The sequence below is a fragment of the Haemaphysalis longicornis genome, unplaced genomic scaffold (genome assembly GCF_048455015.1).
Source record: "Haemaphysalis longicornis isolate Haplotype H1 unplaced genomic scaffold, Haemaphysalis longicornis Haplotype H1 scaffold_9, whole genome shotgun sequence".
NCBI classification, from domain to species: Eukaryota; Metazoa; Arthropoda; class Arachnida; order Ixodida; family Ixodidae; genus Haemaphysalis; species Haemaphysalis longicornis.
This window is the reverse complement of record NW_027526460.1, coordinates 72,786,844-72,814,342: the sequence shown is the minus strand read 5'-3', so window position 1 is coordinate 72,814,342 and position 27,499 is coordinate 72,786,844. Positions and strand designations below refer to the sequence as shown.

At 48.3% G+C, this 27,499-nt stretch overlaps 1 protein-coding gene across 5 annotated transcripts in view; it reads left to right on the top strand.

The window, feature by feature from the left end:
- The window catches only part of LOC144152891 (uncharacterized), a 76,584-nt gene that overhangs the window by 39,847 nt on the left and 9,238 nt on the right, over window positions 1–27,499 (top strand). For 4 of the 5 annotated variants that reach the window (XM_077684433.1, XM_077684434.1, XM_077684431.1 and 1 more), the window contains 9 exons: window positions 1,791–1,916; window positions 2,446–2,586; window positions 3,958–4,143; window positions 9,517–9,657; window positions 9,818–9,943; window positions 15,408–15,569; window positions 17,422–17,544; window positions 23,508–23,639; window positions 24,609–24,738. In XM_077684433.1, the coding sequence (XP_077540559.1) occupies window positions 1,791–1,916; window positions 2,446–2,586; window positions 3,958–4,143; window positions 9,517–9,657; window positions 9,818–9,943; window positions 15,408–15,569; window positions 17,422–17,544; window positions 23,508–23,639; window positions 24,609–24,738 (1,267 nt within the window). The remainder of the gene's footprint in view (window positions 1–1,790; window positions 1,917–2,445; window positions 2,587–3,957; window positions 4,144–9,516; window positions 9,658–9,817; window positions 9,944–15,407; window positions 15,570–17,421; window positions 17,545–23,507; window positions 23,640–24,608; window positions 24,739–27,499) is intronic. The other variant, XM_077684432.1, reaches the window with a different exon arrangement.

Below are 27,499 nucleotides of genomic sequence, written 5' to 3'. Positions count from 1 at the left end.
TAAGTCTGCGCATAAAACGAGGACATCAGAGAATACGACTAGAAACACAGGGTGACCATGGTTGAACGTTGACCCTCACGACCATGGTTGAAGGCGAACCGCTCTCGTGAGGGATTTCTTTAGTGTCGCCTAAATTTGGACTTTGACCCGCAGATGGCTTGTACTTTGACCTCTTGAGCTTTAACGTTGACTCGCATGGAGTTTGGTATTTTTTGGTCTCAGAGGCTTTGACTTTGACTATTCGCCGTTTGATTTCGAACGAAAATAACTTCGTGTTCAGCTATCGTCGTCGTTAGACGGGAGGGTGGATGCTTTTTTTTTAATTTTGTACGTCCATGCACCCCTCTTTGAATCCAAACCGCTTCGACTGTGTCGGGATGACACACTAGGATAGACGCCACCTTCATAACGCGAGGAAATTACGTTTAATATCCCGACCACAACGGGTGTTTTTCCTTTCACTTCCCCCACGGTTACCATCAAAGTTATAGGAAGTTGGCTTTCCTGCAGTGTGTTTTCAACGCGACATACACCGTTAGTGAAACATAGCAAGCTTCGCTCTAAAAAAAATGTTATGTCATGGTTTCCCCTCACGATACATGACTGCGCGTGTGACATGCGGGTTCGACACAGCTACAATATACAGATCCGTAGCATCTCATTACGCGGCTACGATTGGTCGTTTGACTCCTCCCATAGCATGCCCATTCAAGGGGTCCGGCTAATCACAATGGCTGATGTCGTATGGGATGGAACGGACGTTGAACCCCAAGACGCGGGGTTTGAGACAGGTGCCAAACGTACTACTCCACGCATAGGTCACATAGAACACGGCTTTCGAGGCACGCTTATGTCTGCCTACGAGCTTAGAATGCGAAAGCATTTTGGCTGCCCTTGGCGATACTTTAGCACTATAGATCACGTACAATGTTGGTTTCATAACGCCAACCAAATACAAAATCGTACCCACTCATTACGGAGAACCGAACTGTACTCGAAACTGTCCCATGTCCACTTAAGGGGTCGTTAGCCAATGCGGGGGTGAGCTCCCGTCATAAGCTCACGTTGATCCATTAATTCCCATTTCGCTGCGACGTCAGCGTACCTTCCACATTTCTAACGTACCTGTCAGAGGAATCAGTCAGTGACTATGACAGCGGCGATCACACTTTCACGGCCGATATAAGAATTTTTATTGCCACGCTGCTTTCGCATTCAAACCCTGTAAGCCGACTTCCGTGCCACAAGTAATTTTTTTCACCGGGTCTTCGCGATACACCGGAGGAGGCAGCGCTAGTATCCTTGAGTAAAGGATGATTAATCGGCATGTAACACAGGTTACGTGCGATCTCTGCGCCCAATTGAGCATGCGCACAACACGCGGCGCAGTGCATTTGCGTGGGCTACACAACACTGCGCATGTCCTCACGGCTCCCACAGCAGACGGGACAGGGACCACTCGTTACTCCGCGAAATGCATCCTGCGTTGCAGCAGCCGACCCGCCCGACATGCAGTTGGAACAGAAACCATCCCTTCGCCGAGTTAAGATAGACAGGTAATTGCGAATGCGGGGAGGAAGGTGGGAAATGTGGGGAAATTTCGCGCCAAAGTTCAACAGCTGCGCAGCACCTTATCCCAATAATGGCCCAACTGGCTAACCTTCTTGAAGAGGTCACGCAAGGAGGCAATGTCGGAGTAACAGGTCTGCCCGAGATTTCCTCGGCCGAGCTCTCGGACGGTACTTGCTTGTCCAACGTATGCACGGGCCTGTGGGTGGTTGGCTTTGCAGACATCGACGAGTGCCGGGAAAACCATCCCTGCTCCAGCACCGAGGAGTGCCGCAACTTACAGGGTGGCTTCGAGTGCATCTGCAAGCACGGCTTCCAGCGAGACCCTATTTTGAAGATATGCAAAGGTAATGAGTGGATATCTGCACATTCTCTTTTCCTCTTTTGTTTTAAATGCAGAGCATTTCAGTAACTCACGATGTCACCCGCGTTGACGTACGTATTCCGCACCGTCGTTGTCCCTACTATATAAAAAAAATACCCGGCGCCAGGTTTCGATCCCTCGACCCTGCCGGCGGAACGCAATGTACATGGTGCTCTACCCACTGCGCCACAAAGCCGACACAGAATGGGACGCTACGTACGCGCCTTATATCGTTGACTCATTCAAATTGCTGCTGACGAGCGCGCTCTCGTCAGCAGTTGCCACAAGTGCAACAACATTAACGTAACGCAAACTACTTAACGTCGTGCGCCCCAGGAAATGCTCTGCATTTGATCGTGCCCCTCGCGAGGGGGATGTTTCCCTGCGTCTTCCTACTGGCCAGTACACTCGTCGCCATCTGTCGGATGTTGTGCGAACCCTTTGCGGCTGATGGCGCGCGATTTGAAACGACATTTTTTCTTGTGACGCCTCACTCCTCACGTGCCGCACAGATGTGAACGAGTGCCAGGTGGGTGGCCACAACTGCCAGATCGGCTTCCGCTGCGACAACACTCCCGGGTCGTTCACCTGCGTCCGTATCACGGGTTGCGGCACGGGCTACACCGTCAACGCCGTCACCGGCCAGTGCGAAGGTGAGCGCCCGCTGACGGTCACTCAGCTACTTTGAGGAGAGCCAGACATCGCGTATTCAGTAGAACTCAAAATTCAGCATGATGGATAGATTTATGGTGTGTGTGCCGCTGAGCACGAGGACGCGAGTTCGATTCCAGGCCGCGGCGGCCGATTTTCTGATGGAGCCGAAAAGCAAAAACGCCCGTGTGTACGAGATTTCGGCGCACGTTAAAGATCCCCACGGGGTCAAAATTAATCCCGAACCCTCCACTACGACGCGCCTCATCACCTGCGTTGCGTCGGCGCGTTAAACCCTACAATCAGTCAAATCAAATTCATGGTGGGTAATGCGTTACAAAAACGAAGACAGGTAAGTAGCGCTTTGCCCTGTCTATTTGCCCGTCTTCGTCTCTGTAGCGAATTACCCTCCATGTGTCAAGTACTCACCCGTTCGATTTTTATGATAGTTTAAGCTTTCGATATACTCACGTGGCCAAGAACGACGAAAGGTTCTTGAAGAAATATAGTTTATTCGAGTGAACCTGTCCTCCTCAATGAACTTAAAGAATACACAAACGTCGAAGAAGCAGTCAACAAAATTACGTGCACAGACGATCGTCGGCGAATAAAGTGCCGTGGCGTTTGCGTTTGCCCTGCATGCATTTGTCTCAGAGCACTTCCCTTTATAGAACCATCTAATTTCATCGAAAGCATTGTCGAACAAGCAATAACAGTCCAGTTATTGACAACAGGGAGGCACTTTTTCCTATTAAACAAGAATTACCACGGCGGCGTACTGCCGATGGAGAAAACGGGTTGTCCGTTTGAAACACCGGATAAGATAACCCTAAGATAATTTCCAACAAAGACATCTGCACACAGCGACACACAATTATTTTTCTCTACACTAATTCTGGAAATTGTGCCTGCGGATACCTATTCTCAATACGCTTGCCCGCGAGTGGTGAGGCGTAGCCTATAAAGTTGATGTCTGAGTCATGTTTTCATCTAGCAAATGGTGCTATTACTAATGCACTTAAAACCACCATCCAAGGGAGGTTGAAATGATGTTTTGAGCGGCACACGACTTTCGTGTTGATCGCGTTTACACAGCCACACGGCGAGATGTTCGTTTTTCAACGCCTCGCGTTGCAAATACAAGTGGATCTTCGAGAGTTTTCGCTAGAAGACATATAAAATGCATGGAACCCTATAGCCATTTAAGCCTCGTTTTATAATATACCCGGCGCACCTCATGTCCGTATGGAGATTGGGCTTTCACAATCCCCAAATTATCGTATATAGTCAGCATTTAACCCCAAAGTGCAAAGAAGTGTCCGCCATTGCGGACGTGATAATAATCTCCCGCATGTGTTGGTGTGCGTGCCCAGATGACGACGAGTGCGCCCTGGGCCAGCACAACTGCCACGCGGGCTTCAAATGCCTTAACACGGAAGGCTCGTTCCGCTGCGTGCGCGAGTCGTGCCCCGCCGGCAGCCAGCTGCAAGAGGACGGGAACTGCCTGGCCACCGACTGCGCCCCCGGCTACACCAGCGACAGCTTCGGAAACTGCGCAGGTGTGCGAACGGGCACAGGCAACGTGGGTCATTTTAAAGACGGTAGTCTTTCTAGGGCTACTCGAACGTGGAAATGTCTGTCTGTCTGTCTGTCTGTCTGTCTGTCTGTCTGTCTGTCTGTCTGTCTGTCTGTCTGTCTGTCTGTCTGTCTGTCTGTCTGTCTGTCTGTCTGTCTGTCTGTCTGTCTGTTGATACAACCACCCAGCCAGAAATAACGCAATTTTTGAAGGCGACGTTCATATATCCAAAGCCATTTCTAGACATCTAGATCCGGTGGCAGTGTTCAAACTTGTCAACGCTGTTTAGCAAAAACAAAGCGTTACGCATATTTGTGGCACACCAGCAACGCATAAGTGATATCTGCAGTGTTCTTATGTTGAACAAGACTTGACGGTAGCGGAGCTCTACGCAACAGTAGCGTGTTTCCACTTTATCGCCTCACGTCTTTGTTTAAGCCTCGCCGCTGTACGAGCGACCACAGCTGGATGTTCACCTTCCTCCATCGCACACGGCTCAGCGCCGCACATGGCCTCCTGGCCTTCCATCGTGGCGCGGGCTTATCGCTTGCGGCGGCGGCGGCCTCCTCGCCTTCCTCTGCCAGGTGGCGACATGGGTCCCGCGAACGTTTCCGTTCCCTCCTCGCCTATCTTTCCCCGCCATCGGGCTCGGGCGCTTGCAGAAGGAAGTGTGGTTTGACCTCTAGCTCTCAAGGGGTAAACTGGTCACCCCGCGAACACTGCCCGAGGTAGCGTAATGTAGCTTGAGCTACAAAAATGCATGGACGCTTCGTTTTAAAGACGCTACTGTTTCTTGGGCAGCGATGGCAAATGAAATACAGTCAAACTCCGCTACAACGAAATTCACGGGGATCGCGAAAAATTTCGTTGTAGCGAGAATTTCGTTGTCGCGGAAAAATCAGTAAATAAAGAAAACAGGGCAGGCGTCTAACTGGCGTCGTGAAATCTCCCACCTACCTTTTCGCCCCAATGTTGCCAACTTGCTTGGAGCTCGCTCCGCCAAAAATAGCACCCTTTTTATAGCACGGAGTTTATATCGTAATTTGCGGTCACAACGCGTCTCGCGGCGCTTAGACCAGCGTTGTAATATGCGCGTCGTACTTGTGGAGATCCGCGCAAAAGCAGGCGTCGTGAAATCACAGCGCGGAGTTTATATTTTAATTTGCGGTCACGGATATGCACAGGATATGCACGACACTCTGGGAGCATTTTATTTCCAAAACATGAAAAAATCGCTGATTTTTGACTGTTTGCGCTTTCGCACGAGCAACGGGAGAATGCGCTGCTCACAGTCTGCGAGGAGCTGCATGGCGACATCATCGTCATGGGCGCCAAGGAAACTACGTAAAACGTCCAAGGAGTCCATGACCTGCGACGCGGTCGCTGACGTCGGGACCGTCGGAACACCATGCCCGACTTCGTCGTCGGATGAATCGGAGGCGGCGGCGGAGGCGGCGCGAGCACTCTTGAGGATCTCGGCATCACTCAGCTCCTCGTAGAAGTTCACGTCCGCATCGGCATTTACGTAGTCGCTCAATGCTACGTTCTCAGGAACAATGCCAGCTTCCTCGAGAGCTGCCCATGCTTCGGCCGTTTCCTCCTCCTCCGCCGCCGCCGCTTTTGAGCGCCGTCGGCACCGGTAATCCGGACATCGAGAAGCGGCAGCTTCTCGACGTCCGGATTACTCGATGTCCGGACATCCGGATCGATGTCCGGGCTACTAATAATTGACATTGTTAGAACTTATCAAAATTAGTTAGAGTGGTTCAGTCCGTTGCAGATCGAGTGACTTGTGTCCTGGGAAAATTTCGTTGAACCGGGAGAACAATAAAAAAAGTGGTTCGTTGTGGAGGGAGTTTTAATACATTGGGGCCTATGGGATGCGGGCGGGGAATCGAAAAACCTTCGTTGAAGCGGGAATTTCGTTGTAGCGGAGTTCGTTGTAGCGGAGTTTGACTGTATAAGCCACAGTAGAAATGCGAAACGCGGTGCCCTCCACTGCGGACAGGATGTGGCCACCTGGTGTGCAAAGTCGCGTGTTTCCCGAGGCGAGTGACAGATGGCGCCACCGTTGTCGCCTGCCGTATCCTCGGCGCTGCTCTGGGAAGGACAGCGCCAGATAACGCGGGTTTACCTTTCAGCGACCATGGCAGTGGCCACAAAGGGTGATGTGTAGACGCGAAGGCAAGCCCCGAAAACGCAAGGAAAAGATACCAGGAATTACGTAGCAGGGGTGGCTCAGGAGTGTCGTGTTTCGACGACATTTGCAGCGACGCAAGCAGATACGCGGCCATTTTTTTACCACGAAAGTGTTTTACTCCCGGATGCACAAAGATTTCAATGGCGTCATATCCGCCACGGAAGTGACGCCAGTTCAACGAAGCAAGCGGCCTTCAAAGGGTGCCACCCAGCACAAGGGGTCTTCTTGCGAAGAAGCAACCTTTAGTACTGAAGAGTACGTTATACTTCCGGCTTTTGTATACACAGACGTCCACGGAAATTGCTGGAATCAAATCGTGCAGTTCTCATTATCGATAAATTTGAAATATTAAGTTTGAATTTATGAGCTGCTACTGTAGTGAGATCACACAGCCATCTGCTGGTGGTGCAGACGCTGGCCTTTCGCTTCTCTTTGTCCGTGCAGAGTCGTCCTTCTTAGCAAATTGTGTCTCCCGATGTATAAGAATCTGCGCAATTTGTTAAGTGCGAGCCATTTCTCTGTTTGCATTCTTTATAATGTTTGACAATCTGTTTGTTAGATTCACATCTTACGAACGATTCGTGTCCAACACCACCGTTCGGGCGGGTTAGTCTTTCATGCCATTGTGGGTTTCTAGCAAACCAAAATGCACACAAAGGAAATGGAGAGAGTAGAATTTTTTTAAAGACTAACTCCGAGGTTCTGCAGGTTAAAGTGAGCGAAGAAAAATCCCGGGCCATCTCTACTAACGTGAAACCTGGTGAGGTGCGAAGCATGCAGTGTATAAGTTTTTTCTTGGCGCATTGGCGTTTTTGCCAACGGAGACGAAACCGTTCGGGGCTGGAGGTATACAGCCTTGCTGTACTGGGAACGGGGAAACTCGTTTACACCTCACGCTAGAACGTAACGCGTATTAAAACAACACCGGGACACTCGTTTTCGCCTCCTGGTGGAGCGCTTCGTAACGCGTACTGAAAAAACACCAGGACACTCGTTTACGCTTCGCGCTAGGGAGCTTCGTCCTTCAAAAGCAGGAGACTTTTACAGAAAAGCTTGTATACCTGTGCCCTCTAACGGTTTCATCTCCATCGACAAAAACGCCAAGGCGCCAAGAATACACTAATACACTGCATGCTTTGCCACTCGCCAGGTTTCACGTTAGTGGAGATGGCCCGGGGTTTTTTATCACGCGTGGCTACATGAGACGAACGACGATTACGACGACCACCACGGACGACAGGCCCAGCCCCAGACCTTAAGGGGCTTCGCAAAAGAGCAAAGAGAATCTGTGGTAATGCTGCGATTATTGGTTTTATTCCAAACGATCTCTTCGCGTGTCATTTTTTTTTTTTCAAGTGCAAAAGCCATTTTTTGGATCCCAACTCGGTAGAGACGACCACTATCCGAGCGCTTTTTTTTTTTTTTGGGGGGGGGGTTGCGCGCGGCTGATTTTTTAGTGTGTTGACGTGCTCAAGAGGTGGTATGGTAGGAGATCTTATTGCGCTTCACAAGGTGCGGGAACCACAGCGAATGCTACATTTTCCCAAACAATCCACCTGCGTCAGCGCGTCTAAGTCACCGTGACAATCTATTGAGGCCGCGGAAGAAAATGCGAAAACAGGCGTTGGGGCCTTGCCATTCCACCTGCCAAGCGGAGGGACGAAACATGCCTTCCAAGACAATGCAGCATTCGCAATGAACAATGTAGCAATGAACGATGTAGCATTCGCTGTGCTACCTTGCCGAATGAACTATAAAATCAAGCTTTGTCTCAATGTACGGAGACCCATGCCACCCCGCACTTCGTGAGCTGCCTCGGCAGCGTCGTGGTTCCGAAACATAGCTTCAAAACGTCTGTCTTGGAAGGCGTTCGCTAAAATTACGGCAACACCGGCCGACGTCGCAGTCTCCATGTACAATGGAGGCGTCGTGCTGTGGAAACACCGGCTCAACGCTCCGCTCAGCTAAAAAGCGTTCGCATAGCGTTGCGCTGTTGCTTCCTTAACTGGAAATGAAAGCGCAAATTAGACACGGACAAAGAAAGGGGACAACAGGACGAGCGCTAATGCATGGAACCTATGCATGGAACCCTTTCTTGCATGCATGGAACCCTATGCATGGAACCCTATGCATGTCCCCTTTCTTTGTCCGTGTCTAATTTGCGCTTTCAGTTCCAATTATGCATCACCAACAGGCCCAAAACCTTGACCCTTTTGGGCTTCCTTAACGCGAGGCCCTCCGTACCGTTGGTTATAACTGCGCTCATCGTACGTATTTGCGCTATTTGCAGCGCTTGGTAAATAAAAAAAAAGGAGGGGCAGCGGGGGGGGGAGGGGTGCGTTAGTATTAGCCGACATGATCGGCCTTTATACTTTTCTTACCTTTACATTACTCCGCACTGTTGTGATTCTCGTATGAAAAAACCGGGCCATCTCCACTAACGTGAAACCTTGGGGGGGGGGGGGGGGCACGAAGAATGCAGTGCATGAGTGAATTCTCGGCATATTGGCGTTTTTGCCCACGGAGGTGAAACTGTTGGGGGTAGAGGTATACAGCTTTGCTGTAAAAGCCTCGCGTCTTTGAAGCACGAACCGTTCTAGAGCTAGGCGTTTGAAAACGAGTGTCCCGGTGTGTTTTTTAGCACGCGTTGTTACCATCGGAGATGAAAGGTTCCAGCGCGAGACGCTGGAAAACCACTGTCCCGGTGTGTTCTCTTAGTAGGCGTTCTTTTAGTACTGTGAACACATAATATGAGGTACGACGACGACGACGACGACAGGAGACGCCGACCTCCGGAGCCCCTAAGGGGCTTCGCTTCTAAAACGTGTTACAAGCGTTCCGCAAGTTTGTTGATATTTTCAGCTTACTACAATAACGACGTGCAAAAACATTTCCGAATGATAGAGAACACCACCTGCTCTCGCCATTACATTTTTCTCATTTAAAACACGGAGACGAGCCACTTTCTGCCACTGTCTACAGAATAGAAACATAACACAGTGAGGAACTTATTGCGGCGTGACGCCATCTTAGAACGGACCCACCAGGAGTGTTTGTGCCCTGATGCTTGACCCGCTTGCTTGAAGGTGGGTTCTATAAATTCGGTACTCATCAGAGCGGCTCCAGTACCTGACCCATGGTTCTCCGGTTTTGCAGACATCAACGAGTGCTTACACAACCGGAGCCTGTGTGGTCGCTACCACCGATGTATCAACACTCCGGGCTCCTACCAGTGCGAGAGCCTACTGACCTGTTCGCCCGGATACCAGGCCAATCCTCAGGGAAACCAGTGCATCGGTATGAGCGGGAAATTCGAAGCGTTGTACGGTCTTTGCGATGTGGCGACGCTTGTGCCGAACCGAAGGGTGCAAGGGAACTGAGTGTGGCGAGCCGAATAGTGCAACGAATTTCACAAGCATTTTTTTGTCTCCTGATCTTTGATGTTTTTGGCTTACAGATATCGACGAGTGTGCGACGAAAGCGCACGACTGCCGGGACAACCAGACGTGCCAGAACCAGCCTGGAAGTTACGTCTGCGAGTGTCCCCTGGGATACCGCATGAACTCCTTCAGGGAGTGCGAAGGTCAGCTTCTGCTTCACATTTTATTGTGTAGGCAAGAGATGACGCGTGTCCAGGAAATTTTCGCGTCGATTGCGTCGCTCTGTGACAGAGCTATGTAGAACACGTAACGTAAATAGGCTGTACTCGGGTACAGGTTAAGAGCGGCAATAACTTATGTAATGTATCACTCCGCCGAAGCGACGGACCCGGCTGTAAATGCGCGCGCGCGTTTTGAAATGAGAATGTGCTTAATGCGCAACATCGTCTCCTTTTACAGAAAAAGAATTTTTGCAGTTGCAGCACGAATTTAAAACCAGGTTAAGTGCGAGAACTTGCGAAAACGACTCGTTTCACGTTCGAAATACTGGCAGTAAGGCACTTTTTGTCCGCGCGGAGTAACAGCCGCGGTGATGAGGCGCAGGGGCAACCTCCGCTTTGCGAATTCTGTACTCTGCTTAAAATCAGACGTTCTATCAGGCCTTGAAGTAAACCAGAGAACGGTAGGACGTTTGGCCTTAGGCGCGCATGGAAAAACAACTAACAAAGCAGTTCAGGGAGATATGGGCTGGGCGTCGTTTGAAGTTAGAGAAGCTCAGAGTAAAATATGCTTTGAGATGAGGTTGAGGGCAATGGATCAACGAAGGTGGGCAGCTAAGGTTTTTAGTTACCTATACTTGAAAAGCGTGGACACGCAGTGGTTAAGAAAGACTAGAAGGCTAACGATGAAATACAGAAAGAACAGTGGGGAATCCAAAACAGCCAAGGTAACCAAAACGGAGGCAAGGCAGATGGAAACGAATAAATGGAGGGAAAAAATGGAAGCTAAAACGTCGTTAGAGATGTACAGAGCTGACGATAATTCCCAGGGCAGTGCTTTGCTTTTTGAGGCTAGAGCAGGTTGCGTGCGAACTAAGAGTTTTGTGAGGAAGTATTCACAAAATGATGGGGTATGTGTGGTCTGCGGAAAAGAAACAGAAACTATGCGGCACATAGTGTTAGAATGTGAGGGTATCCATCCAAATCTACATGAAGGGAATATTGGGCTTTCAGAAGCCCTAGGATTTAAGGGTATCAGAGAGGAAGTTAACTTCAAGGCTGTCGAGGGGACGAAAAGAAGATTAGAATGCTGGTGGACGAAAAGCAGAGAGGGGAATATTGCCTAGGACAGTTAACACCTGTAACAGGGAAAAGAAAGTATTTCGGGCCTAATAAGCTTTAGTGCCTGCCCTAAGCAGTGCTAGTATTAAACCAAGAGTGTAAAACATGGTTATATTAGTCCTTTTTGGTAAGATGACATGTCATCACCCCGCTTCAAAGGGGAAACCAATAGGAATCATCATCATCATCATCATCATCATCATCATCATCATCATCGCTCCAACATGGCGAATTACCCAGAGTGAATATAAACATTTGGGAGTGTGGATAAACGAAGGGGATAACTACTTAAGAACTCACGAGGAGCATATGGCTCTGGGGGGTATAACAAATATGAAGTAGTGAGAGGAATGTGGAAAGGAGTAATGGTTCCGGGTCCCACATTTGCGAATACTGTACTCTCCTTAAAATCAGACGTTCTATCAGGCCTTGAAGTGACCCAGAGAACGGTAGGCCATTAGGACTTAGGCGAGCATGGAAAAACAACTAACGAAGCAGTGCAGGGAGATATGGACTGGGTGTCGTTTGAAGTTCGAGAAGCACAGAGTAAAATATGTTTTGAGAGGAGGTTGAGGGCAATGGATCAACGTAGGTGGGCAGCTAAGGTATTTAGGTACCTATACTTGAAAACGTGGACACGCAGTGGTTAAAGAAGACTAAAGGCTAACGATGAGATACGGAAAGAACAGTGGAGAATCCAAAACAGCCAAGGTAACCAAAAAAGAGGCAAGGCAGATAGAAACGGATAAATGGAGAGAAAAAATGGAAGCTAAAACGTCGTTAGGGATGTACTGGGCTGAAAAATTGGACATCGTGAAAAAAAAATTTCTGCAATAATTCCCAGGGCAGTGCTTTGCTTTTTGAGGCTACAACAGGTTGGTTGCAAACTAAGAGCTTTGTGGGGAGGTATTCTCAAAATGATGGGGTATGCGTGGTCTGCGGAAAAAAAACAGAAACTATGCGGCACATAGTGTTAGAATGCGAGGGTATCCATCCAAATCTGCATGAGGGCAACATTCGCTTTCATAACCCCTAGGGTTTAAGGGTAGCACAGAGGCGACGAAACGATTAGAAGGCTGGTGGACGAAAAGCAGAGCGGGGAATATTGCCTAGTACAGTTACCACCTGTAACCAGAAAAAAAGTATTTTGTGCTTAATATGTGTCTTGTGCCCGCCCTAAGAAGCGCTAGTATTAAACCAAGAGTATCAAACATAGGTATATTAGTCCTTTTGGTAAGATTACACGTCATCACCCCGCTACAAAAGGGAAACCAATAGCCATCATCATCATCAGCAGCAGCAGCAACCTGCGTTGTCGTTGTTAAGTTGTCCCCGAGTATGGAGACAGCGCTTGGAGAGAGCTGCCTTCGTGAGTAGCGACGGCGACGTTGCCAAGTCGAAGCGCTTCTCCTGTTGCTCTTTCCTGCCCCCCTGGCTTGCTAGACTTGGCGCGGGTTCCATGCTTTTGCAGTGCTCCACTGACAGTACGACATCGCGGAAACGATAAGAAAATTTACACTGCCTTTCTAAAGAAAGCTCCGGTGAGCGCGAAAGCTTCCTGGCATTAAAACTGCGCAAAGGTGCGTCCAAGCTTTCGCTGAAAGTGCGTCCAGCCTTCGCTGAAAGTGCGTCTAATCGATAGTCCCAAACTCGCAGAAGACCCAAATCGCAAAAGAAGAACGAACCCATCCAACGATTTTTCTGGCATAAGTAAACGCATCTACGAAATACCTAAATGTATACCGATACGTGGTTTATGCGACGAAAGTTTACTATTGTACTCCATCTCCATGATCGATGCGTGTATTGTCTTATCTAGAACCTTTCTTTTTTCGCAGTTTTCCACGTAACCTTTTTTGACACAATGCAGGCCCGGTTACACGCACGCGCCGTGTTTCTATAGGTGTCATCAGAGCTTTTCGGTCGACCAACCGGTCTATGGGGAAATGCGTTAGTTTTTTTTACAGGACAACATCGGCTCCACAGAGAAAGCTTTTGCTGTAAAAACAATTTGGACAAAGGCCTAGCGGCCAGTTTGGGGGCCTTACTAGCGGCACGTTCACCAGTGCGCGGCACACCGCGGATGAGCGGCCGATGTTGGCGTCCCTACTGTTTTCATTGCAAAGCGTGGAACGTGACAGGCAATACTGCGTGGTGGCGGTGGCAGCAGTTGTCGCCCTATACAAACAGAAACTACTACACAAACCTGCAGACAGGATAGGGACTCCCGGTGCACAATAGCTGTTTTTTGCACCATCAGGTGCACTATTCGGATAAGTAGCTACAACCTTTATAAAGCGTCAAAGTAATTCCAATACAACTCACAAATTACACGCGTGCCAGGGCGCGGGATGAGATGCTGACGCATTCTTAAAGGAGCCATGAAGAGAAAACAAAAGTTTGTTTTATTCGAAAGATTAGGTGTTTCATAGTACCCCAAGCGCTTTCCCGGAAGCAAATGATGCTTTATTCACTGATAAATAAGGCAATTTAAGCCAAAATTTAAAATCTCCCGCTAAAATTGAACATTCCGTGACGTGTACAATGGCGTCATAGAGCCGGTCCATGAAACAGATACTTAGTATGTCGACTCCATATAGCACCCACACGCGGGAGTCGATCGAGACGGCGGCCATTTTAAAAATACTAGTAAAACCTAGTGCACCCGCAGCCCTAGTCATGGAATCGCCTGATCCGGAGAACAAAACTCTCGCCGAGGAGCTCGGGCTTGCATTTAACAACCTCACACCACAAAAACGCTCAATGCTTCTAAGTGCACGAGCGGCAAGAGTTGTGGGAAAAGCGGTGGACGTGAAAGCGACCATTCCGCGATAGCCACAACAGACGAACGCCCAGCCGTCGGCACCGCTGCCTCGTCAGCCCCGTCGCGACGGACGAATATAGACTGGTACGTATGTGCCGTATTTTGATTACGGTTAATAATAGTTCAATTTCAGTAGCAGTATCACTTATGCCAGTTGGCCGGTGTCGTGTATGGAAAGCCGTTCGCGCGAGCTCTCTGCTTCGACCAGAAAGATACGAGCGTCAATGCGCGGTGTATACGGCATATTTTTCACCCAAGGTCAGAGCGATTTGACGAAGTCGGCAACGAGCGCCAGCATGTTCCAGGAGTGAGCTAACGTAAGGGTCCCTGCCGTAACTGAACAAACTGAAGTTTTCCGTGGTTGTAAACTGGAAACGAGCTCGTAACGACAGCAGCAAACCAACACCATTCGAAACTTACGCGACGACTGGCACTATCTCGTCGTTTCTTGCTGTTCCTTACGCCCCTCGTTTCTATTTTTACCTTTGCTGGTTGGCGATATGACGGCCAACCTCCTGTGAAGGGATTACGATACGAAGCAAGGTCGCGGCTGTGCGTGCTGGAACGGTTCGTTGGCCCCGAAGAGCCTCGAACCCGAAAATTCGTCTGCGCGACGGCGAGATGTCGAGCTCGGCCGGCGCGCTAGTTTCGTACGCATTGGCGCACACGCTTGCGAGTTCGTTCGGACCTTCAACCGTTTACTCCACCGTTCTTTGTCATAAAAAGAATGTGCAGTATGTTTCACGGGCATTTAGCTCGCTATGCAAGCTGTAAGCCCTGCCTAACATGCGTTTGCTTTTGCCGGCCTCCGCCAATCGCAGAGCTTAGCCCATGTGACGGCATAGGTTCTGTTGCGGGAAATGAGCTGGTGGGTCGCATGACCATTCCCGTTTTTCCTAATTATGTAGCTTATTTGAGCGAAGTTTGCGTTATAAGTGGTGTCGTTATGGTTCTAACGAGGCAATCTTTCGAATGAACCAAACTTGTGTTTTCTCTTCATGGCTCCTTTAAAGATCCACCAAAGGGTCTTAGATTATTTTTATGGAACACTACTACAGGGAACGTCGGTATGAATTTAGAAACCGCGACTGCCCTCTATCCCTGGAACCCCTACCACTGTTGCACTGTTGCACGGAGACTACTACACCGCTCTCAGTGCGGCAGCAGTTCTACAGCGAAGCTGTTAACCTCTAGGTGGACCTAAGTAAAGCTGTGCTAGGCTAGTTGACTAAATAATGTTTTAAAGGGTGCCACTTGGGTCTTTTACAGAAAAGAGACGCAAGAAAGAACGTACCCTATGTCATGAAGGCGACGCGAAGTGCGCCGTCTTTTTTGCGTTCGTTTAGCATACCAATTACCTATGTATTTGCTGGATTCAACAACGTAAGGATGTTTGGATGTCTACAAGATATCATTTAGATCCGTCAAGCGCGTGCTGCGGCTGTTGCTGCTGCCCACGTATCCAGTGCGGTCTCCACAGTGAACCCCGCACATTGTTCTCAGTTGGTGCGGATATTCTCCTCCGATCTGCAGACATCGACGAATGCACGCGCTTCTCCGGCAAGGTGTGCTCCATCAACTCCGATTGCGTCAACACACCGGGATCGTACACGTGTCAGTGCAAAGAGGGCTTCAAGAGGGGCTACGACGCTCGCACCTGCATCGGTGAGCAATCTGCGTGGCAACTATGCCGGGCCAAGTATTTGAGTTAGATGTGACTGCATGAAGCCACCAGTGTTAATGTTTCGCCTTCGGCAGCCCTAGCTTTGAAGGTGAAAAAGTACTGATTTAGCTTGCCAGTGGCACGGTAAGTTGTTTGAACTGTGGTTCCCGCAATATTCACGGTTCCAACGCCTAAACGATGTGAAACGTGCATAAATGCATCAATGGTGTCAATTTTTTTTTTGTCTTCTTGCGTGTAAAACATTACTCCTTCATGTGGTCCTCCGGAAGAGATTGACAAGGTGAAACGGCACTGGGTTTTTAATTCAGTAATTGTGGACTTCAGCGTTAAAACGACGGGGTGTTTTCACAGGCCGACCAGCTCCCGTCACGCTGACCAGTTCTTTCTGGTCACCCGTGCCAGGGCTGCAGCCAGTGCCCAAGGGTACCTGACTGAGGCAAAACCACACGCCGAGTGACGGCTTAACCACCACAGTTTCCTCTAACAAACGCTTATTCTCTCTTTCTCAACGTTAAAACGTTGAATCCTGCCTCTGAATGTCAGCCATCTCAATTTTATCTGAATCTGTTTACCCCTTAATTTTTCTCTTGATTTAGAACAAATTTGTGAAGGGCAAATTTCTTGTGAATAATAGTGAGAGAGAGAGAATAAATATTTTTATTTATCGAGCAAAGGCTATAATCCTGACTTTACTTGGACCTGCTGTTGCCACATTTTGTTTATGGACACCTTTTGTTCTTGATTTTGGAAAAAAAAATTACGAATTGCAGATTGTGGAGTAACAAGCGAGCTAATCATTTTCGTTAAACGGAACTCTGATAGGCCTTATTTACAGTGATCTTTAGAAAGGAAAACGTTTGGTCGTGCTGGGCCATAATTTTCAGAGTACGTCTATAGCGCAGAAAGGACAAATGGATAGGCAAACACAGGATACGCATTACTCTGAACAATTTTTTTTTTTATAGTTAGTGCATGCCGCCTCTTTTCCTGGTCCTTTGTGGTTTCTGCGCTATGCATACTCGGTGAAAACTATGGTGACCTTTACACAAAAAGCCATTGCACTGCAAAACGAAGACTTAGCACTCTGCACATCGAAAGAATTCCAGTTGAAGTGACTGTGTTAAAATAAGTGAAAAGCTTTAAACATTTCTGATTGGTGTTCAGGCTTTATTAAACATCTCATTACATCATTAGAGCGATATTCATTATCTAAAGCTATCTATCCCGCATTAAGTGTGTAAGAATGACGCAGTAGAGTGCATTGTACTGGTGGTTCGCCTTCATAAGAAACGAAACCAATGTACCTGGGCATCACACCTCTCACTTTGATGCAATCAACATAGAGCAGTAACATTGCAAATATTGGGGCTATTCGCTTATACTTGATATCGGAGCGCCATGCTTATACATTCCGTACCTTAGTATCACGGGCGAACTTTTAGCCGTCCTATGAACATCACGGAAGTGGCGTACGGGTTAAGTTCGCGATGTGCTCCTGCGCGTAAGTTGAAGTCTTCGATTTTCTGCTTTTGACGCTATGTTTGAAACGTAGACAGCATATGAGACGCCTCTACATGCGCGAACTGGCAGGAGTATTCAGGAACCCAAGCATGGCATAAAATACAACCCAACGCTTCATAGCTTCCAGCCCTAATCATGTTTTTTTTTTCTTTGGCATACACATCCTCCATCTACACAGCCTGACTTTTTTTTTTCTTTAGCGAATGTAAACTGTCAAGTCTTGCACTGAACGTTAACACGCTTACAACTCAACATTCTGCGATCTTTCTAAGTCTCAGTTGTCTGCATATTTCAATCTGCTTCATGCTTCAGATGTCAACGAATGCGAAGAAGGCTCGCACAAATGCGACCACTCGTGCATCAACGTGTGGGGCTCGTACCAGTGCGTCTGCCGCAAGGGCTTCCGCCTCGCCGAGGACGCCCATACATGCGTCGGTGAGTATCATCACCGCTCGCGTTTTCATATTTCTTTTTGGGCTACTTAAACGCGGAAAGTTTGGTCTCTCTGTATGTCTGTCTATCTGCCCCTCGATTCAGCCATCCTGCCAAAGCTGAGCAAATATTGAACAGGGCATTTATATACCCACAACCATTCCTAAGCATATAAATCTGCTGGTAATGGTCATGCTTGTCAACACTCTTAAGCAAAAACAAAACATCGCTCATAACTGAGGCAAAACGTCAACACATCAGTGAGATTTGCTGTGTTCCTATATGAAACATTACATGAATGCTCGATTGTTGCGAAAAGAAGTGAAATACTAGCCACTGTAGACACGCAAACCGCGGGGCGTTCCGTCGGGGATATGGTGCACAACTCCGTGTGTTTTCCAACGCCACTGTCTGCTGGCGCCAAGAGTTTCTGCGGCACTATATTTGGTTCGTATCCGCGTGGTTCGTATCCCCGTGGTTCGTATCTGCGTCCGCTATTACTGCACGAGCGGACGAAATTGTACGCAGTCGTGCATTAGTCACTACATTGTATGCGGAGTGCACATAGCTCTGCAAAGGACGGCACCATACCACGCGGTTTTCCACACTTCACCGACCATAGCAGTGGTCATGAAGTGACAAGTCTAGACAAGGAGCCATTCCCAGAAAATGCAACAAAAAGACCGTGGAGGACATTGCGGTGAGGAACGCCGGCATGTAGACTCCCGTAGTCTCAAGCGTGCCCAGGAGACGTCCGAGCAACGCGCCAAGCGGCTAGAGAAGGTGAGGCGAGGCGCACCCGGAGGCATAAGGACACAGACCAAGCGCGCGGCGGACGAATTGTCACCGATCACGGGTGGGCGGGGCAGAGACGAGGGCTTACGTAGCAGGGGCGGGAAAAGACTATCGTCTTTTGACATTTGCAACGAAGCAAGAAGATACGGTGTTAACTTTTAACATGAATGTGTTTTATGCCGGGGTACACAATGATTTCACTGACGTCATACCCGTCACGGAAATGACGCCAGTACAACGAAGCAAGCGGCCTGTAAAGGGTGCACCCCTGCACTCTGGGTATTCTTGTGGGGAAGCAAGCTACCTTTAGCCCTAAAGAGTACGTTATAGTATACCTACTGTTGGTCGTTTTCGGGTTTTATATATTAACACACAAGTGTTTTTTATGCCGGGATACACCAAGATTTCACTGATGTCATATCCGTCACGGAAATGACTCCAGTAACATCCTTGCCGAAGCGAGCCGCCAGCAGGACGTCGCTGGCCAAGCACACCCATAGGACAGCCGCCGACCCGAAATTCATGCTCAGCTGCAGATTTCGCTGCACATTTCACTTGAAATCGTGTTTTACCGATTCCTATCACAGAGGAATCAACCAAAGTGTTTTATTTTAATTTTTTTATCCATATCGAACGAATTCAAAAACGTAGTGTTGCTGGCGTATCAAACACAACGTCGAATTTTTAGGAAAATAAATGGAATACAGAGCGTTTATGATCTGTTACGTATATTAAGGAGGACTACAAGTTAGCCAAAGACACCCTTGCAGGAAAGGCAAATTTAGGAATATCTTCCCAAATCGACTTACTAGAAACAGATCGAATATAATATGTTCTATGTGATGTTCATATTATGTTTGTTCCTGATTGTAGAGGGAACATAAAGTTATCTATAAAAGCACCTTTCCCGGAAAGGCAATTTTAGAGTTTCTTTCAAGGACATACCACCACGTCAACATTGACGAAATATGATCCAACTGGTCCAAGTACCCACGCACCCGCCGTGGTGGTTCATTGGCTAAGGCGTTGTGCTGGTGAGCACGATGTCCGGGTTCGATTCCTGGCAATGGCGGCCGCTTTTCTGATAGAGGCGAAAAACAAAAACGCCCGTGTGTGCGAGATTTCGACGCACGTTAAATATCCCCAGGTGGCCAAAAATTAATCCGGAACCCTCCACTACGGTGCTCCTCATCGCCTGCGTTGCATCGGCGCGTTAAACCCTACAATATATCAATCAATCAATCAATCAATCAATCAATCAATCAATCAATCAATCAATCAATCAATCAATCAATCAATCAATCAATCAATCAATCAATCAATCGATCAATCAATCAATCAATCAATCAATCAATCAAGTGCCCACGCGGGAGATCAGTTGAGGTCATTTAGTTGCTAGATAAGATAATGGACTGCTGTTTTGATGGTGTCATGAATACAAACTGCAAGTTTGTTTTATTTGAAAGATTTAGTATGTTAGAGTGCTTCAGCGCTTGACCGGCACCAAAAGAAGCTTCATTCCCCTAGAAATAAAACAATCCAAGAAAGCATATTAGTTCTCCCCATGTATCGTGTGTTTCGGGACCTCAGCGATGACGTATTCATAGCAGGTGGCTAAAACGAAGGTTAGTATGTTGACTAATACCCCGGCTACACTAGGGCCCGAAGGTCATTTCAACCAAATGTCATTTGACTGAAAGGCGGGGATTCGAATGCCATTCGGAATCCGCCATGCTAGTCTACGATTTCGGTGACATTTAAAGCTTTAACAATCGCTTGCTATGCTGTGAGGTGCTGCTGCTGCCGTGTTCTGTTTTAAATGCAGAGCATTTCTTTAACTCACGATGTCACCCGGCGTTGTCGGCGTGCCTCGGCGTTCGCAACAGCCGTTCTAGGTGCGCCCTCTCCCCCACTCCTCCTCTCCCGCATCACGCTACCCTCCTCGCTCTCAACAACAGGTCCGCACCCCTCCCCCTACACTATATAAAAAAATAATACTTACCGGCGCCTGGTTTCGATCCCACGACCCTGCGGGCGGAACGCAAGGTACATGGTGCTCTACCCACTGCGCCACAAAGCCGACACAGAATTGGAGGCTACGAACGCACCTTATATCCTTGACTCATTCAAACTACGTCAAGAAGCTGCTGATACAACGCATTCACTACCTGTGGGCGGAACGCGAGGTACATGGTGCTCTTCCCACTACGCCACAAAACCGACACAGAATGAAAGGCTACGAACGCGCCTTATATCCTTGACTCATTCAAACTACGTGAAGAAGCTGCTGATACAACGCATTCACTACCACCAACTCCCCAAACACTAAACGTTAACGCAATACACCCACCCCCTATGCGACGCATTTACTCGAGTCCCCCTCGCGGGGAGATGGGCCCTTTCTTTTTTACGCAGTAATGCAACATTAAAATTCACCAGCAGTCTTTGTCATGAAAATGATATCAAATTATAAATATCGGAAGCTTTGACACGGTTCGTGCTTAATTCTGAATCGCAATCGAGGTTTTTTGTGCTGTTGTGCTGTCTGGCGAAACTGATTTGTCACTTGCTCGCACTAGTGCTAGGAGTATGGAATCATTACATCTTGCTGTTATGATTTAAGTGAATTGGAAGTAAACAAAGTCCCGCAATTAGGAATATTTTGTGTGTTTTAAGTACTATAGTAATGTATTTGTTTAGGCTGACTTGGAACGCTGCGCGCGGAGTGCTAGAAGTGACGTTTGAGCACCCCGAATGTCCCTCTCGGTGGTCATTTGGCCCCACTGTCATTTGAGCCGAATAGCATTTCAAAACCCAGTGGAGCAGCCCAACTTCGCATTTGAGTCAAGTGACATTTTGTTCAAATGACATTCGGACGCTAGTGTAGCAGGGTTATAAGGCTGAAGTGAACGGCGAAACCTCTTTTGTAGCCTTTGCCGTCCGTCCTCCTAGATGACGCGACGATGCCGCTCAAGGACCACTGTGCACACTCGCTTTGTTTTTGACCGGACTTCTATACGGATAATTTTTGTTATGGTTGATAGTAATCGTTTCGTGAAAGATTGCGTATGCTCGACAGACATAGTCACGTAAGACAATGTCGCTTATGCCAGCTGGCCAGTGTCGTGTCAGAGAAGCCCAACGTGCTCGAGGGTTGGGCAGCTGTGACCCGTATAGTGCCTGCAGTATGCACTAGTGCTTCTACGTTTACGTGTTCATTCGTAATTTCCATTCCTTACCCCACCACTCATACTGCTATAAAAAGAATGTGCAGTACATTTACGCGCAAATAGCTCGTTTGCGCTTCAATAACAAAGCCAATAGCCAATAAAAAAGATCTGCTTTAAAAAGGTTGTGCCACCAAATTTGTTGCTTGTGCATTCTTTGTTGCAACCGTTTTGTATTTCTTTAGAAAGCATGATACATGCCCTCACATGCACATATTCTGAGTCAAAAATTTATTATCGCACGATTCATGTGAACCGTATTCGGTTTCGGTTTGAGGGCGCCGATTCAACCAGTGACGTCACAGTGTTGCGAGGACGCTCTGCCACGTGTGTCTACCATGCGGCGCTGCGGTACGCTGCGACTTTACTGCGGCGTCTTCTCCCGCACACACGTGCTTCACCACGGAAGTAAACAGGCCGACTCGTCATGTCAAGCCGCGACAGCTCCGACACGGACTCTTTGTCTGCCATAGAAATGCAAATGGATATGCAAACCATGCCCCTTAAAAAACCGCTAAAAAAAACTTGTCCCCGCCGCGAATTGAACCCGCAACGTTGACTGAGCGGGCGCGACGCGCCAGACCGCTGCACCACCGCACAAATGATGTCCCGCCGCGAAATAGCCGGTCTACTAGATGGAGGCCCATCCTTCGAGTCGTACGTCGGTGTTTACTAGCTAGTTTATAGAATTCCTGGCTGGTAAACTCATATTTCTTAAATAGCGCTTGCGCAGCAAGGTTCCGCGAAGACCCCGCAATAGCTTATCGCCATCAACTATGCTCCTTCGCGAAAGCGCTCGCAAAAATAAGTGTGCCCGGCCGTGACTGCGATTTTGCACTGTAGGGATAGTGCTTGCCGTACTTTGGTTTTACGTTGCACGTTAATACCCTTGGCCGATATTTATCTCTTATTACCCAAATTATCCTACGTAACTCTTTTTCTGCATGAACTGACCTTATATTTTCTACAGGCTAGCCAATCGCACACGCATATGCAGTTTGCAGTTCCGGGGTAGCGGCGTCGCCGAAGAACACGGCCGAAGCGTCGAACGTGAAAATACGGATTGCATTAGCGCTAGTGTTGAGTTGTATGGGCTTCATGGACCTCACTAAGTTTATTACACCGCAGAAACTAACAAAAAGAGCCGCATTTATTGCGGCACGAATGTTGTCGGGACGCAGTTTTTGCTTCTCGGTCGATTCCCGACGACGCGTCGGGAGACCGGTCTGGCGACCGGTTTTGTTGGCGTCTTCGGTCGGCGGATAAGTCACACTACGGCGACTTTCCATCGGCCGACGTGTTTGTGTCGCCGTCGGCGTAGTGTGACAACGCGGTCTGGCAATTCGGCAGTTGGCCGATGGTTTCGCGACACGTTGGCGTGTCGGCGTCGCCGTCGCGTCGGCCTAGTGTGTCTGATTCGACCAAACGACCAAATAAACTGGGGTAACTGGAGTTCACGTTGACGTCGCTCGAGTCGCTAACGTGGTATGAAGTCACAAACTTTGTTATGCTAGGAATTCACTGATGTCATGGTTAGTGGCGCTAGCGATGCGTCCCGATGTCCAGAAGAGCATTTAGGTAATTTTTAGAAGCGAATTAAAATATATATTAAGCGCTTGCTGTACCCAGCCCTTCGTTTTGAGGGTCCTTGCATACAGAGAAAGCCTACAGCAGGCTTTTTACAGACTTAAAATTTGGTGGCACAACACCTTTAAGTTCAGTGCAGAAAAGTCGCTAGGGTGTCGCATGCCTATTTTTTGTTTTCCACATTATACAGCCTATTTTAGTGAAGTTGGTGTTACGAGTGGTGTCAGTATTATTCTAACGACGAAATCTTTCGAATGAACCAAACTTCCATTTTCTCTTCATGGCCCTGGGAACCAAGTCATTGACATTTGAAAACGCGAAGAATAACGAGCTCACTGTGACTTCCCGTACCCGCAGACGTGGACGAGTGTGAGATGTGGAAAGGTCGCGGAAGCTTGTGCATCGGGACGTGCGTCAACGAGCCAGGATCGTATTCCTGTTCGTGTCCTGCAGGCTACAAGCTGAGCCACGACAAGAGGACCTGCATGGGTACGGCCGTGACGATGCCTCGCATTACCGGAGGGCTCATTCTCAATAGATTTGCTGTTGATGATAAACTTTTATTGGAGTGCAACATGCTGTTGTGACCGGCCTTCGTAGTCCGGAAAGCCGGGAGTCATGACAGTTGGCCTTGCGCGAGACGCAGGGTTGCCTTTCGGCTCTGTCTGGCAGCTGGCCAGCTCGCACTCGCATTGCTCCAGGAAGAGGAAAGTGATTGAGATGAGTGGTAGGGGCAACATGATTAGAAGACAGCGCAGTTTACACACGGACACAGGGAAGAGTACTTGACACACACGAGCGCTGTTTCAAGGTTGTTAGTATACGTCTCCGTGTTTCTGGCTTCTACGTCATCACAAAAATTACGCATAGGATACATGTCCTTTTTATGGACAAGAGTAGCCTACTGTTGCATTTAAAGTGGTATGTCAACTAACGTACTACGAGTAATCTCGAAAGTTATCGAGTCAAACTAACCTCTACTGTTAGGGCAAGTGAAGTTTCGTCACGTGACTTCTGTTAGCACTGGCGTATTTATTCAGATACTTGAATGGCTCGTTCCACGCGGATATGCGTACGTACATAATCAGCATAGAGTTGCTTACCTCAAGCGTACCTTTCAGGTAAGCAACTTTTTGTTGATTATGCTACCAGGCCTTTTCCATGTGCTGTACCCTCAGTAATACCTAGCAATGCCACTTCGCGACTCGGGCGAAGCCTAAATGTATGCACGCCAGCCCTGGTGTACTCTTCCTGAATATATGGCCGTCTACCATGTACGGGTTTCCCTTACCACACTCCTGGAAGATAGGCTCGCACTCGTGGGGTGGAAGGCTGGTCACATGAGACAAAACGTCTCGTAACACAACGGAATACATAAGTCGAAAGCCTTGAAGAGTTCAGTGGCGCTTATTACGCCTCACTGTGAACATAAGATCCCGCAACGGTCCTTGCGCGCAGACATCGACGAGTGCGAGAGGGGCGACGTCTGCAATGGTGACAACGAGGTCTGCCTCAACACAAGAGGCGGTTACCGGTGCAACGCACTCGACTGCCCGGTTGGGTACTTCAGGGACCCTGACCACAAAACGTAAGCATTTGACTTTCTCAAGTGCCTTACTTGCAGCCGGTTTCCTTCGGGTGTTATACCCGTAGACGAAGCCTACGAGACCGATCCTGTATCGTGCTTCTAGAGAAAGCATGATAGAAGGCTGTCACACCGTCTCGAGGTCGTTGCTAATACTCCTCAATAAGATTTGATTGATTGATTGTAGGGTTTAACGCGCCGACGCAACGTAGGCGATGAGGCGCGCCGTAGTGGAGGGCTCCGGATTAATTTTGACCACCTGGGGATCTTTAACGTGCGCCGAAATCTCGTACACACGGGCATTTTTGCTTTTCGCCTCCATCAGAAAAGCGGCCGCCGCGGCCGGGAATCGAACCCGCGAACTCGTGCTCAGCAGCGCAACGCCTTAGCCACTGAGCCACCGCGGCGGGTTACTCCTCAATAAGAAAAGTACACATATGCATAGGCGGATTTCGATGACACTGATCGACAGCTCCTATTTGTGCACACTGCGTCACTTACGAATGTCAAGTCAGGGAAAGCAATGTCAACACGTTATTTAGTGCTGCTACTTATTCAATTCGACCGACGACGCTCACTGCTGAGGTTCCTGTGGAATGCAGAAGCCTTCACCGTAAAAACAGAAAAATCGTCCCTCATAATATACTTGGCTGCGTACCTGACATAACCCACAGAAATACACTCTGTTCCTTTGCATTGCCGGAATATTTCATTTATGTTTCAACTTGTATTATTAAATTACCATAAAATAATTCTGATGAATCACCGAGATAGCTTTGAAAAAGCCCACTTTATGAGCGGTCGTGCCCTGAAGGTCACCACATTAAAAAAAAAAAAACGTGTCATTAAAACTACACCGGAGTTCACCAAAATTATCTGACATCGGCAGATTTGTTTGTGTGGTTTAATAATTATAGTTTGAGCTGAATGACTCTTTTTTATGCGGAAACCATCTGCATATTGAACTGACTTAACAAACGCTACAAACAAGCCAACAAATATTCAGTTAAAGGAGGGGGGATTTAGCTATGACGCATCTGTAGCCCGCAGCAATAAAAAAAATCACACATCTCCACGCCGTGAACGATGCCGAGGGTGCGAAGTTTGAAATTCGCGCTCTTTGCTACTGCAGTTTGCCTGGCTATCCCCAGATGGCACGCGGATGGTACTGCAGAAGCAGGGGGGTAAAGCGAGCTCCCAGACTACAGTGCCTAGAATATACTGGCTAGTGTGCTGAGGGCGGGCGCGGAGGTGGCCCCGACCGTGATGACTGGCGGCGGCGCCCGCTTGGGGCGCTGCTGTGCGAGAGGGTGCATCTGCGCGCCGTCCGCGCAGCGTTCCGCGCGCTTCCCAAGCGCTGCGAAGCTTCAAGTTAGCCGAGTAGCGCGAAGCGGGCGTTTACTTTTTCCGTGTATTTGGAGAGTTCGTTACAAAACGCCAGGCTATATAAGAACTACGCGAGTGCGTTTAGAATGCACGCATTTTGTTATACCCAATGTAGATAAATGTGTGGCGTAAACTTCGCCGTCTCCTCCCGCTCTCAAAAAACTTAACCTGTCAGTAACCATCCAACCGATTTTTTATTTACTTTGCTTCTGAGAGCAGAAATATCACAGGAAGTTTGAAACCCCTTACCACATGGCCTGCATTCTGCCAGAGATGAAATGAAAACAAAATAGTAATTACAAGTATGTCAAGCAAATAACCGGACACTAAAGCAACGTTTGAGATTCAGAAGTGCCTTAATTGCTGCGCTGCGCTGATTATTCTGGGCTGGTGACGTTAGTTTGCGACCCTCTCTCAATCAAAGGAGATAAGATAACACGTGCGGCAATATCAGAGGTGAAATAAAAAACATTATGGCAGTGAAATTTAAAGCGACACCTTCGATTCGTTTAAAATGAACATGGATATTTGTAAATGTCTCCAAAGGACGGTCGTTGCCGAAGACATAATTAACAACCTACAATTCATCTATTACGGCATTAAATAACTACATAGAACATGAATTATATTTCAGAACTCCTGTCGTAATGACAATACTGGCGTTCGAAACCTCAAAGCAGCTATTGTGCTTCACAAGGCAGTAAATTAAAAACATTAATTGTTATATCTGCTACCTTACATTGTTTTTCACGAAGGGCCTGACCAACAATATAAACCACGATTTATTACACGTTAACCAATTCCAAAAGTTTCCTCGTGATTCAACTAACCTACTTACCAGATAGCTCAGTGTGATGTTTAAGAACCGACCTTCGGGCGGCCTTTTTAAAGCGTGCTCAAACTATTCCCCTCTTTAAAATACTGTTCCGCCTTTGTCAACACGGCGCCTGCATTGCAAAAGGAGCTATCAGTCCCTCGTCACATATCCGCCGCCTTGGCGACACTCAAGGCCCATAACCACTGTGAACTTCACTGCGTGCTCTCTAACTTCTCCGAACGCGGCGGCGCCCCTTTCATTCATCTTCGGGCCCACGAATGACGTCGCAGCGACCGTAACACTAACACCGCTGACCAGGACGCACCCGCGTGCTTTGCAAGCTCTAATGCGGTAATTACCCCCGGAAACTAGAAAGACTACCGCCGAAGCCACAAGGCACCTTCGCCGTCACTTCGACCTAAGTTAACAAAGGTGCGGCGAGCCGCAACGTGACACTGACAACCTTTGTCTGCATGTCTAGGATTATCTCCATCGGCTAGACGAGAGTCCCCGGCCTTCATGGTCACACGATGAAAAGCGGATTATCCATGGTGGGGACCG